General features: G+C 45.4%; 1 protein-coding gene across 6 annotated transcripts in view; it reads left to right on the top strand.

Moving 5' to 3' along the window:
• The first annotated feature begins 447 nt into the window (after nucleotides 1-447).
• LOC147432983 (uncharacterized) overlaps nucleotides 448-11518 on the top strand; it is a 33131-nt gene continuing 22060 nt past the window's right edge. For 2 of the 6 annotated variants that reach the window (XM_086492724.1, XM_086492726.1), the window contains exons 1-2: nucleotides 561-589; nucleotides 680-757. Coding sequence is in view for 2 of the 6 variants with exons in the window: in XM_086492723.1 (XP_086348849.1) it covers nucleotides 542-589; nucleotides 680-757 (126 nt within the window). In the remaining 4 variants the exon portion in view is untranslated. Of the gene's footprint in view, nucleotides 590-679; nucleotides 758-11518 lie in introns of those variants that run through there. The other 4 variants (XM_086492727.1, XM_086492725.1, XM_086492723.1 and 1 more) reach the window with 3 other exon arrangements.

The following is an 11518-nucleotide window of genomic DNA, read 5'->3' as shown; positions in this document are numbered from 1 at the left end:
ACCCATCGCCCACGGTGCCTAGACACGCAGTTGCATGCTCAGGTCTCCCTGTCCGCCAATAGCTTTACCTTGCTCCTCTGTACTAGCCATCGTCCCCTTCTCCGTAGCCATAGCTAGCTCTCTCTCTCTCTCTCTCTCTCTCTCTCTCTCTCTCTCTCTCTTTCTTCTACCCTAGTTTGCATGCTCCCTCCTTGAAAGAAAATTGTAATGTCCACCTGGGTTATCTTGCGTAATTCCATCGGCTATCAATTCAAAGATCCAAGAGGGAAAAGGAGGGGGTATAAGTAGAGGGCTAGCTGAGCAAAGCCAGAGAGAGAGAGAGAGAGAGAGAGAGAGAGAGAGAGAGAGAGAGAGACGCCATGCAATTCTCTCTCCTTTTTTGTTTTCCAAAAGGTGAATCAGAGATAGAGAGAGAATCTTGATAGATTCTTCTCTCAATTTCTTTCTCAAGAAGGGTATCACCTACTGGCTGGCTATAATTGAGGTCGGAGACCGGAGATCTAAAGCTCCCTCTCTTAAGTGGCCTTATATTGGATGTACTATGGAGACCTGCTCCGATGCTCGTCGCCATCGAGTCGTAGCATACTTCGTAAGAGTGTGTGTGCGCATGTGTGTGTGTGTGTGAGAGAGAGAGAGAGAGAGAGAGAGAGAGAGAGAGATGTTAATGTGTCTCGTCCAGGATGTGGATTGCTTCTATGCTCAGGCTGAAGTGCTGAAACGCCCCTATCTGCAAGGACGACCTGTTGGAGTCACTCAGGTACCTTGTTACAATGTCTGCAGTTATGGGTTGAAAACATGAGGTCTTGTCGCAAAGGGATACTTGCTTGTCTAGCAAGCGTGCACATTAAAAGGTCATATCTATGACTACTAGGATGCAAAGATAGCCTACGTGATGCATCAAGTCTGCTCAAGCAACCAAGGAACAACAGGGTTTTATGTAGTTGATAGATGTGGGTCATTATCCGCTTTCAAGGAAGAAGTCCTTCAAAGACAATAACCTTCATTGGCAGAGTGCCAGTGTTCAGCCCGTGAAGCTACGCATGCGCATGTGCGAGATCACCTTGAGGAGGTGAGGCCATGCAAGATTATGTACTGCTCATGGAGAGTGCCATTGGTCAGCCCGTGAAGCTACGCATGTGCGAGGTCACCTTGAGGAGGCTTGCAAGACTATGTGCTGCTCATGGAGTAGTTCATTTCTTGGACTCGTGTCTCCCTCATGTGTTACGCATCCTCAGGCCAAAGAAGTGCTCATCAAATTCCTCTTTCTCCTTCTTCTTCTACATGTGATGCCCTTTTTCTTGCAACCCATTCTAAACAAGCCAAAGAAACGGAAAGTTGGCATTTTGAAGAGGTGGTTGATTGAAGGAGTGGATGTTGATACCATGAGGTTTTGAAGATTGCAATGAAATAGGTAGCCATGACTATTCATATTCTTGTTCGGGCATGGAAAGTATCTAGGTTTAGAAGAATCACAATCCTTTATGTTCCTTGACATCTATAGGCAAATCCAAGAGAGATGGATCTGCTATAGACATATTAGATGTGAATAGAAAGGTGATAGATCTTTCTATATATATATATATACACACACACACACACACACACACACACATATATATATATATATATATATATATATATATATATATATATATATATATATATAAGCACCAGTAGTACCAAAGTACCCCGTAGTACCAAGCACCATGTACTCGCAGTATCCAGTCCTTAGTCTCACAATATCAAGCACCTCCAGCAAGTACCCATCAGTACCTCAACAATACCCATCATCAGTAGCATCAAGTACCCATTAGCATCTCACATATATATATATATATATATATATATATATATATATATATATATATATATATATATGTATGTATGTATAAAGCACCAGTAGTACCAAAGTACCTCGTAGTACCAAGCACCATGTACTCGCAGTATCCAGTCCTTAGTCTCACAATATCAAGCACCTCCAGCAAGTACCCATCAGTACCTCAACAATACCCATCATTAGTAGCATCAAGTACCCATTAGCATCTCAGTATCTCATCAGTTAGCATCATTGTATTAACATTTTGTGCAAGAAATGAAGCAAGTACTTCCTCTGGCAACAGAGCAAGGGGGCCCTTGAGGGTGGTTGGGACACGATACGACATGCCATGTCGTCTCTCTCTCTCTCTCTCTCTCTGTGTGTGTGTGTGTGTGTCTTTTTGTCTTTCATTCAGTTCAGTCCAGTGCTTTCAAGTGAAGTAAAGTAACCTTGTGTTTGTGCGGAGTACTAGATCTGAGCAAAATCCTTAAACACTTCCGTTGCACTTTGACATTGATATCAGAGTTCTGTGCGTGCTTCAACTTTGCGAACTCAAGGAAAGAACCCAAAGAACCCAAGTTGAACCAAGAACCCAAAGAACCTCTCTAAGTTTTTTTCTTGAAAGAATCTTCGTGTCCCGATCTCTAACTTATCAACCACTCCCGTCCTTTGTCCATCGCGCATTGGGCATGCTCCCGTCTTCATCGCTATGTCTTTGAAGTTTGAACGAAGATCGACATCGGATATACGACAATCAAGATCTTGAGTACCAAGATCTACTCACCTCCTATGCGGATATGGAAGGAGTTGGGAAAGAATCTCTACCCCTCTTCTACATTCATTTAGCGTGCATCCACTTTCGTCGCCAAGCAACCATTAAAAATACCTGCGAGCATCCTTACCTTTCATCTTCACCCGTAATGTTTTCACGACATGACTATTCGAGTGGTCGTACTTGCTCGCAAGGTAGAGTCAGCATCAAGGTTGGTATTCTGCGACAGTAGTAAGACTACCTAGTAACTCGTATGGTCGGTGTTTACATCGCAACAGTACCTACATCCGCAGTATCAACAAGTTTGGAGGAGTTTTCATCGGTTTATGCATCCACAAGTACAGAAGCATTCAGCATCAAAAGTATAGATAGAAGTGCGGCAGTTGTGCCTCACCTTTATAACAGGGGATGTCATGTGCGCACTGCAATTGAACCACATAAACAAGATTTTGCTAGAGTCTAGCGTCAGTCTTAGCTTAGGACCTAACCTGGCACCCTTGTGAGCCTCTAGCAGGACGTGCATGCCGAGGCCGGTCATAGTTGCATACCCTCTCTTGCACAGTTAAGTCACTTAAGCATATAGGCATATGAACAATCACTTAAGTCATTTATTAATAAGTGACTTTGACATGACATTTATTAAAAATAGGTAGGGCGAATGACTAAGAGACCTATAAATAAAGCCCCTTGGGCACCAGTAGAAGGCAGAGAAGCAGTAGAAGAGCCTCTTAGTAGTACCAGCGCTTGGGCAGCCATCAGCCAACGTTTTCTCCAGTAACCATCAGCGTTTTCAGCCCTATGGGTGCCATCAGATTTCAGCCCCCATTGTTTTTTGCATAGCCTTGTCCGCAGCTGCAATCCTTGCCGCATTACCACGAGCGTTTTCAGATTTCAGCCATCTTTATCTTGAGTGTTTTCAGTTTTCAGCCCATCGTTGTCCCCGGAGATAGCAAATCAGTCCACAACTTCGTCATCGCCGTCATCGTCGTTGTTGCAGTACCAAGCATCTCCAGCAGTACCCATTAGCACCTGAGCAGCACTGTAGCATAAGTACCCCTCATTGTCGTCGTCGCATTTTTCCCAACATCTAGCACCCCTTGCGTTTTGGCTTGGCTCTTGCCTAGCCTAGAGTAGGGACCATCAGGACCTCTGTGTCCTTAGCACCCAAGTACCTTCAATACCCAATATTTTTCGCAATACCAAGCACCAGTAGCACCAAAGTACCCTGCAGTACCGAGCATCAAGTACCCGTAGTATCCAGTGCTTAGCCTTGCAGTATCAAGCACCTCAACAAGTACCCTCCGTACCTCAACAATACCCAACATCAGTAGCATCAAGTACCCATTAGCATCTCAACATCTCATCGATCATTGTATCAACATTTTGTGCAAGAAATGAAGCAAGTACTTGCTCTGGGAACAAAGCCAGGGGGCCCTTGAGGGTGGTTGGGACCCACCATGCCATGTCGTGTGTGTGTGCGCGCGTGCGCGTGCGTCTCTCTCTTTCATTCAGTTCAGTACAATGCTTTCAAGTGAAGTAAAGTAACCTTGTGTTTGTGCGGAGTAATGCTGAATAGTTCTTAAATTTCACTAAGAACCGCCAAATACTTTACCTTTCACATTTCTATCCTTATGTACCAAAATCTGTTCTGGAACCAGTATCTCCTCGCTCTCTTCCACTTCGGGTTGCTCATCAGGCTCCCCATCAACTGGCACCTCACCCTTAAAGGGTTTCAATAGACTCACATGAAATGCATTGTGAATCTTTCAAGTATTCGGCAACTTGAGTCTGAAGGATACATCATTTATCTTTTCTTTAATCTAGAAAGGGCCGTAATATCTCACGGTAAGCTTTGGAAAAAGCCGCTCCTTTCCCTTTCGTTTCCTTAGGTGTGCCTTTTTAAAACGTAAGATCACCCAATCATTTTCCTTCAACTTCAAGTCGCATCGATGTCGATCTGGTGCCTTCTTGTGCCGTGCTTGAGACTTCTCCTAAGTCTCGCGAACCTTGGCAAAAGCAGTTTCCAAGTCCCTCGTGTACTGATCGGCTTCAAAAATCTTGTCTTTAGTGCTTAGAAAGGGAGGGACCTTCTTAGCACCTTCGATTACCTCAAATGGTGCCTTCCCCGTCGAGGAGCGAATCGTGTTATTGTAGGCAAATTCCACTAAAGGCAAATATTTTTCCCATTGAATCTTCTGATCAGAGATGTAAGACTTCAATAAATCCAGAATCATTGAATTGGCTATCTCAGATTGCCCATCTGTCTGCGGGTGGAAAGATGACGTGAACTGCAACCGCGTGTCAATGTTCTCCCAAATAGCTTTCCAAAACAAACTTGTGAATTGGGGATCTCTGTCGGAGACAATGGTCGGTATGCTATGTAATCAAAATATCTGAGCAATGAACGGTCTCGCTAAATGATCCGGCTTGACTGTTTTCTTTAATGGAATGAAGTGAGCTTGCTTGCTGAATTTGTCAATGACAGTCTGTAATAAACTTGGACACTCCAAGTCAAGATTCTACCGCAACACAACAGAGATTCATATCAAAACAGTTCACAGTTCACAATTGATTCGACACGGCTCGACGGAGTTCCGTGCCTAGAGATATTGGCTCCAAAGACTGGCGCCCCTTTCGATATTTCTTTTTGTACTAAATTTGTGCTCAAAGTACAAGGGAGTGGGAGGGTCTCACTCTCAGACTCTGCGTCAAGATGCTCTGCAGAGTGGGAGCCCTGCCCACGCTTATAAAGGTTTACAAGGGATGCTAAAAGCAAAGCCCCAAAAGCTGCCATAAAAAGCCTAAATAAAGCAGTTAATCTCACAAGCCATTGCTTGGTAAAAAAAAAAAGCAACTAATCTTCAAAAGCTGCTCTCTCTCTCTTTTGCGTGTATTTTGCATAGCCAAAAGCTGCCAAAAACAGTGAGTTTTTTCGTATAGCCACCCATGCCCACACCCGCTTTTTGCACCATGATTTATGGGGGTCCATACAGCAGTGCCACGTCAACCTGCAACGCAGATTTCGGGAGTGCTGTTACATCACTGCCATGTCAGCATTTCAGCCAGCCCGGGGCGGGGGTGTGTGTACAAGGCAGCCGCGTCACCAGTGTCACAAACTGGTGACGTGGCTGCCAGTGTGTGCACACACACTTTCCCTCTTTGGCATGGAACAGTCCCGACTGCAAGCAGAAAGGATGATGTGGCAGCCCGTGTGGCATGACTGTACGGAAGCCCGCTTTTGCGGCGCGACAGATTTTGTACGGAAATGCTAGCTTTTTGTGTGGGCTGTTTTCTACGCAAGGGGCTGGGAAATCTTACACTTTTTGGCCTTGCTTTATTTTACGCAAGGAGGTAGATAGAGAGAGAGAGCTGTAAAAATTAAAAGCTTGCTTTAATTACTCAAAGAGAACTTGTGAGAGCCATGCTTTATTTTTTGAAAGCTTTTAATTCTCAGCTTGTGGGGCTCTGCTTTTAGCATCCCTTGTAAACCCTTTAAATATATGGGTAGGCCTCTCACAACTCAGAGCATCTGGACGCAGAGTCTGAGAGTGAGCGCCTGCCTACACTCTTGTTGTCACAAACGGGAGCGCATAACAATATAAAATATACTCGGAGAAATAGAATTTATCACGTAATAGTGAAGCCAAAGGATATAGAGAGAAATAAATAGAGAGAGAGAGAAGATCGACACAGTACTGGGGACCAGAAGATGGGCTGGTCCCCCCCCTTAAAGAGTATTCTTTATTAGGGAGAATCTTTTTACAAGCACAAGAACCGGAGAAAACCCCTCCGTTCTAAATCTCTGACTCGATGGTCGTTCCTTCTCGTAAGGGAAATCCGAAAGACAAGCTCTCAATCCTTTTTCCGTCTGTACTCGGAGTTGAGACTCCGCAGACAATTTCCGAATTCTGTTTCCGGAATTCCCAAGTGTAGGCCGAAGCCTTCTCGCTTCTCCTTCGCGATGAAGTACCTGCAAACACACACGCAAACACACGACAACAATTCGTATGGCGAATCCACAATAGGTACCTGTCGCTCTTGCGCGAGAAAAGCGACTTCCGTGCTTCGTAGTCTCACGATCTCTCGCGTCTTCTGGCGGCAGAGTCTTCTCTTGCTGGCGTTGGCAACCTCCCTTCAGTGAGGGCATGTGATGCTTTTATAGCTCCTTCACCACAGCACGAATAGCGGCTCGCAGAGAGATCGCGGCCGGTTTTTTTTTTTTTCTGTTCTATCCGAAATAGGGAGAGAGAATTCGTTGGCTGGTTTTGTTGCTTTATTTTCTAAGTGGCTGCCCACTTATTAAGTGGACGGCCGGCATATTTTTAAAATTGGTATGAACCTGCCCAAAAGCTCAATAAAACCTTATAAGTTAAAAACAATGCTTTCACAGCACTTCCCAGGCGTCCCTGGATGCAACCACATGCACGAATGCAATGCAAACATAGATTCCTCGCGGGAAAGCGTTTGCTCTTCCCGGAAAACACGTTAAAATATTCTGCTTTTTAAGAAAAGCTTCTCAGAACCCATCTTTATTCTTGTGCTTGCGTCTTTACGCGTATTCCTCTTTCCAGTTCGGATTTCCTCTCGACTATGGATATCCCCTTTCTGATGCACCCGTTACCCACCTTGTGACGCATCAGGAATACCCATCACCTAGTCCTTTCCTATCGAACTTACGGTACAATCTCCTTCACGATGCTCTATGTCACCCATCCTATGACGCATCAGAGATGTCCGTTCCCGAATGGTCGGATACTTCTTCCCGATGCTCCCTGTCACCCATCCGATGTGACGCATCAGAAGTACTCGTTCTTGGTGGCCTTACATATATTCCCGTTCACAGTGCTCCCGTCATTACTTTGAATGACGCACTAGGAATACTCTGTACTCGGATGTCTCCAGTGAGAAAAACCCTCTCACTTAAAATTCCAATAATTCATTTAGAATTGGTTTCTTGGTGTTCCAAGCGAGAAAACCCTCTCACTTATAAATCCAATAATTCATTTAGAATTATTTTTCTGTTAGATAAAGCCAATTTAGCACCATCCCTCTCACTTATAAACAGTTGTCCTCAACTGTAGAGGTCCAACTGAACTGCCGGGGAGAAACCGGAAAATTTCAAATCTTGCTCAATGGTGAGTTGAGCAAGTCCTTTCTCAAAAGAGAACTTAGAAATTAAATTAAACAAAAATTCAATAATTCAATACTTACCTTGTCACCAGCGTGTGACTACTATCTATCCTTTTTGTTGATTTCTTTCTTATTATCTATTTACTTTCACTTTTTGGAAACACCCCTCGGGAAATCTAACTGCCCTGCATTGCATAGCTAGTGTGGAACTGTCCAGAGGCAGTCCAGGCCTGAGGGCAAGAGAGCACTAAGGTTGGACAAGGACTATGGTTAGCCAAAGTGGGGTCATTGACTAGCCAAAGTGGAATCCTTTGCTACAGAGGCTACATTTCAGTTCTGGATGTGGTCGCAGTGTACAAAGAGGGTCGGATGACCTAGAAAGATACAATGGCAGCATCTCCTAAAATTTAGGGAACTGCTATTTTGGGACCTGAAAATGTGTTGACGTCATTATCTCCGGAATGACAAGGGGAACATTTTCTTACTCTGTCGTGAAGTCAACTGGGCAACCGGTTGGGATATTTTTAGACGGCAACCCCGAAACGGGAAAATGCTTATAAATGTGCCAAGTGGCACCTTCTGGTGCACTTTCCTCATGCAAGAGAAGGGGGCGCTGAATTTGAAGAGAAAAGAGCCTCATTTTCAGTTTTGTCATAGGTTAAGAGCTATGGAGTGCTTGCTTTCCCTCTTATGCACAGTGCGGTGCCAGGAGTGATGCCCTGCACGCTACGCACTGCCCTCTCTCTCCCCTTTGGCAGTATGTTATGCCCCTCTAGTGGGCTTTTCATTTGACCAATGTACAGTTGTGTGGGTTCATGCGCGATTGCCGAGGCAAGAGCCTCTTGCACAGGTACTGGATTAGCTAGCGGCTAATCCCCCCGCAGGTACAGGTGAATTCGGAGAGGTTTCACGCCAGAAATCTCGTCCGATTCAAAGGGCAAGTAGCCCTACAGGTGCGGGAGCTTGAGGACTTGCTACGGATGCGACCGGCACGCGAAACGGAGCCCGAAACAGTGAATTACAGCCTGCTGTGTATTTTTGCAGGTTTAGGGTTTTGGCCCTAAACGGACCCTAATACCCCCAGGAGGTTCGGGGACGCAAGGGGACCGCTGTACAGGTGATCTGGCGCATTTTAGGGCTGAAAACAGAGAATTCAGCGTGCTGCAGATTCTCGCCAGGTTTTGCAAAGTGCCCGTATGCGTCGGGAAAGTCATCCAATGCGTGGGAATACTGACTGTGAAGGGTTCTAGTATAGTTATGCTACCGAAATCAGGCTGGAACAGTGGAAATTCAGCCGAGTTTGTGCGGGGCAGCTTGTAGGGAACCACAATGTTTATTCCCTCTTTTGAACAATAAAGAAATACCGAAAGGGGCGCCTAAGTTAGGGGCCAATCTGGTGTCCGTCTACTCATACAGGTGCAATCTAGCAGCCTGTATCCCTCTCCTCTTTGTTGTGTCTTGAAAGTACAGGTAAAATAGACGACTAATAATGGGTGAAAGCTAAATCAAGGTTTAAAGTAAAGTCTACCGCCCTTTTTGGATTGAACAGGCCGGTTTCATGGTTCCATCGACGGGATTAAATCACTTTTTCCCATAGAAGTGAGCCCTGGTCAGTTTTGGGCTTGAAGACACAGGGGATCATAGACCAGACACAGGGAATTGCAATTATGGCTGACAGACCAGATGATGTGACTGAAGAGGTTTCCTCTTCACAGGGTCAACAGACACATGAAGTGGGTGAGTCCTGAAGACCACCACAGACAGATGACGATATATTCAGGACCCAGTTGACTTCTGCTGTGGCTATGTTCACACAAGTAATGCAGAACCCGAGGTTTTTAGCCTTTCTACAACCTCCTGTTCCGTCTCAGCAAGTTGGGTCACTGGATCATATTCAGAAGCCTGTTAAGGCTCGAGCACAGGTGATTCATACCGCACAGTCAATGGAAACACCTGTACACTTGACGGAGAACATGCAGTCTCCACAACCTATGCCTAAGGTGCAAGAACAGGTGGCTGAGATGCCAGTATTTCAAGCTGTACCAGTTCAGCCCGCCACCTTTCAGCAGCCTATAGCTGGTTCTAATGGGCAGGGAAGCAACCTACAGGCTATGCAACAGGTCTTCCCACCACCTTCAGTACACCCTGGCTATTTTGGAGGTGGATCGGTATTCCAGAGCATGGTTGGTCATGCACCTGGAAATCAGTTTTACATGCCAGGAACAGTGTTCGGGAGTGCTCAAACGATGATGCCTAACCCCATGTACAGTGTCATGGGTATGCAACCAGGGTTTCAAAGCACTCAGGGCCAATTTGGGATGCCACAGGCAAATTTTGGTATGGCTGGAATTACAAATCAGCAGCCAAATATGGCGTTTCCAGGTCAAGTTAATAGCGGCCAAGGAACACAGATGAACCTTAATAGTGTTCCCATGTTTTAGTCACTTCCATATGACAATTTAACGCCGCTGGAGAGGCCAACTCCGTACAAAGAAGGTGGCAAAGGTGTGTCATTCACGACCTTTACAGGGTTTGATGACAGAAAGAAGGCTCTTTCATTCCTCCAGCAGTTTGACAAGGCCTATGCAGGGGGAAACTTTACAGAGGCTTCAAAGGTCCGCAAGGCAGCCACTTTCTTGACAGGGAATGCGGGACAATGGTGGACAACTTTATTGCTTCAAGGGCAAGCTCCGTCCACATGGATTTACTTTAAGCAGATTTTTGCAGCAGCATGGTTATCTGATGACTTTGAAGCAGATGTCATGACAGAATGGCACCAGCTTAATGCTGCCACTTGCAGAAATCTGGATGATTACAATCGGAAGTTTTGGAAAGCTCTACTTCCAGTAACTTCCTATAGGTTTGTGCCATTGACAGAACAGATTGAAAAATACTATTGTGGCCTATCCAAAGGATTGAGAAAATACTTCACGAAGACAAAAGTCACTACTTTGACGCAGCTCATCGAGGTAGCAAACACTGGCAATGGTTTGCTCAAGGGAGAAGATTGTGAATTTAACACTGGCGTCAAGGCAGGATCAGGCAAGAAAAATTCAGCCAAGAAGCACGTTCCCAATGAGGCTCCTAAAGGGACTCAAGAGTCAGCCAACGCAGGGAAAGACAAAGCTACGGCTGAATCAGAAAAGGGACCAGCAAAGAAATGGAAAAGACGTTTTCCTCGCAAGTCAGAAGAGCAAAAGAAGGTCCTGAGGACAGAGAACAAATGCTTTATATGTGAGCAGCCTGGCCACATTGCTTACAACTGTCCTACAAAGAAAAGGCAAGCTGATTCTGATGACAAGGAAGACAAGAAAGGAAAGAAGCCCATGGCTGGTCTAGTGCTAGATATGGTGGGCGACAAGCCAAATTCAGATGCAAGTGAGCTTTGCAGAGCATGGGGGAAGGTCAGGGATCAAACAGTGCTTATCTTCTTTGATCCAGGTGCCAAAGCCAACTTCATTTCCCCAGAATTGGCTTCAAAGTTGGGAATCAGACCTGAAGAGATGGGGTATACAGCAGAGGCAGGTGTGGCATGTCCTGGCCATACAGAGGCTGTGACACCCATCATTGGAAAGTTGCGTCTACATATCCAGTCCTATGTAGATGCTGAAGAATTTTACATCATGCCACTGGACGGATGTGATGTGTTGTTAGGTATTCCTTGGTTGTTTCGTGTACAGGGAATCCTGGATGCCTACAACAAAAAGATCACTGTACAGAGCAAGGGAAAGACTCACATTCTGGATGTAAAGCTTAAAGGGGAGTCTATTCCTACTGTATCAGCTTCTGCTATTACTTCT

This window comes from Adiantum capillus-veneris, chromosome 20, assembly GCF_014529385.1.
Source record: "Adiantum capillus-veneris isolate H3 chromosome 20, ASM1452938v2, whole genome shotgun sequence".
Taxonomy (NCBI): domain Eukaryota; kingdom Viridiplantae; phylum Streptophyta; class Polypodiopsida; order Polypodiales; family Pteridaceae; genus Adiantum; species Adiantum capillus-veneris.
This window is presented reverse-complemented; position numbering and strand designations above follow the sequence as displayed.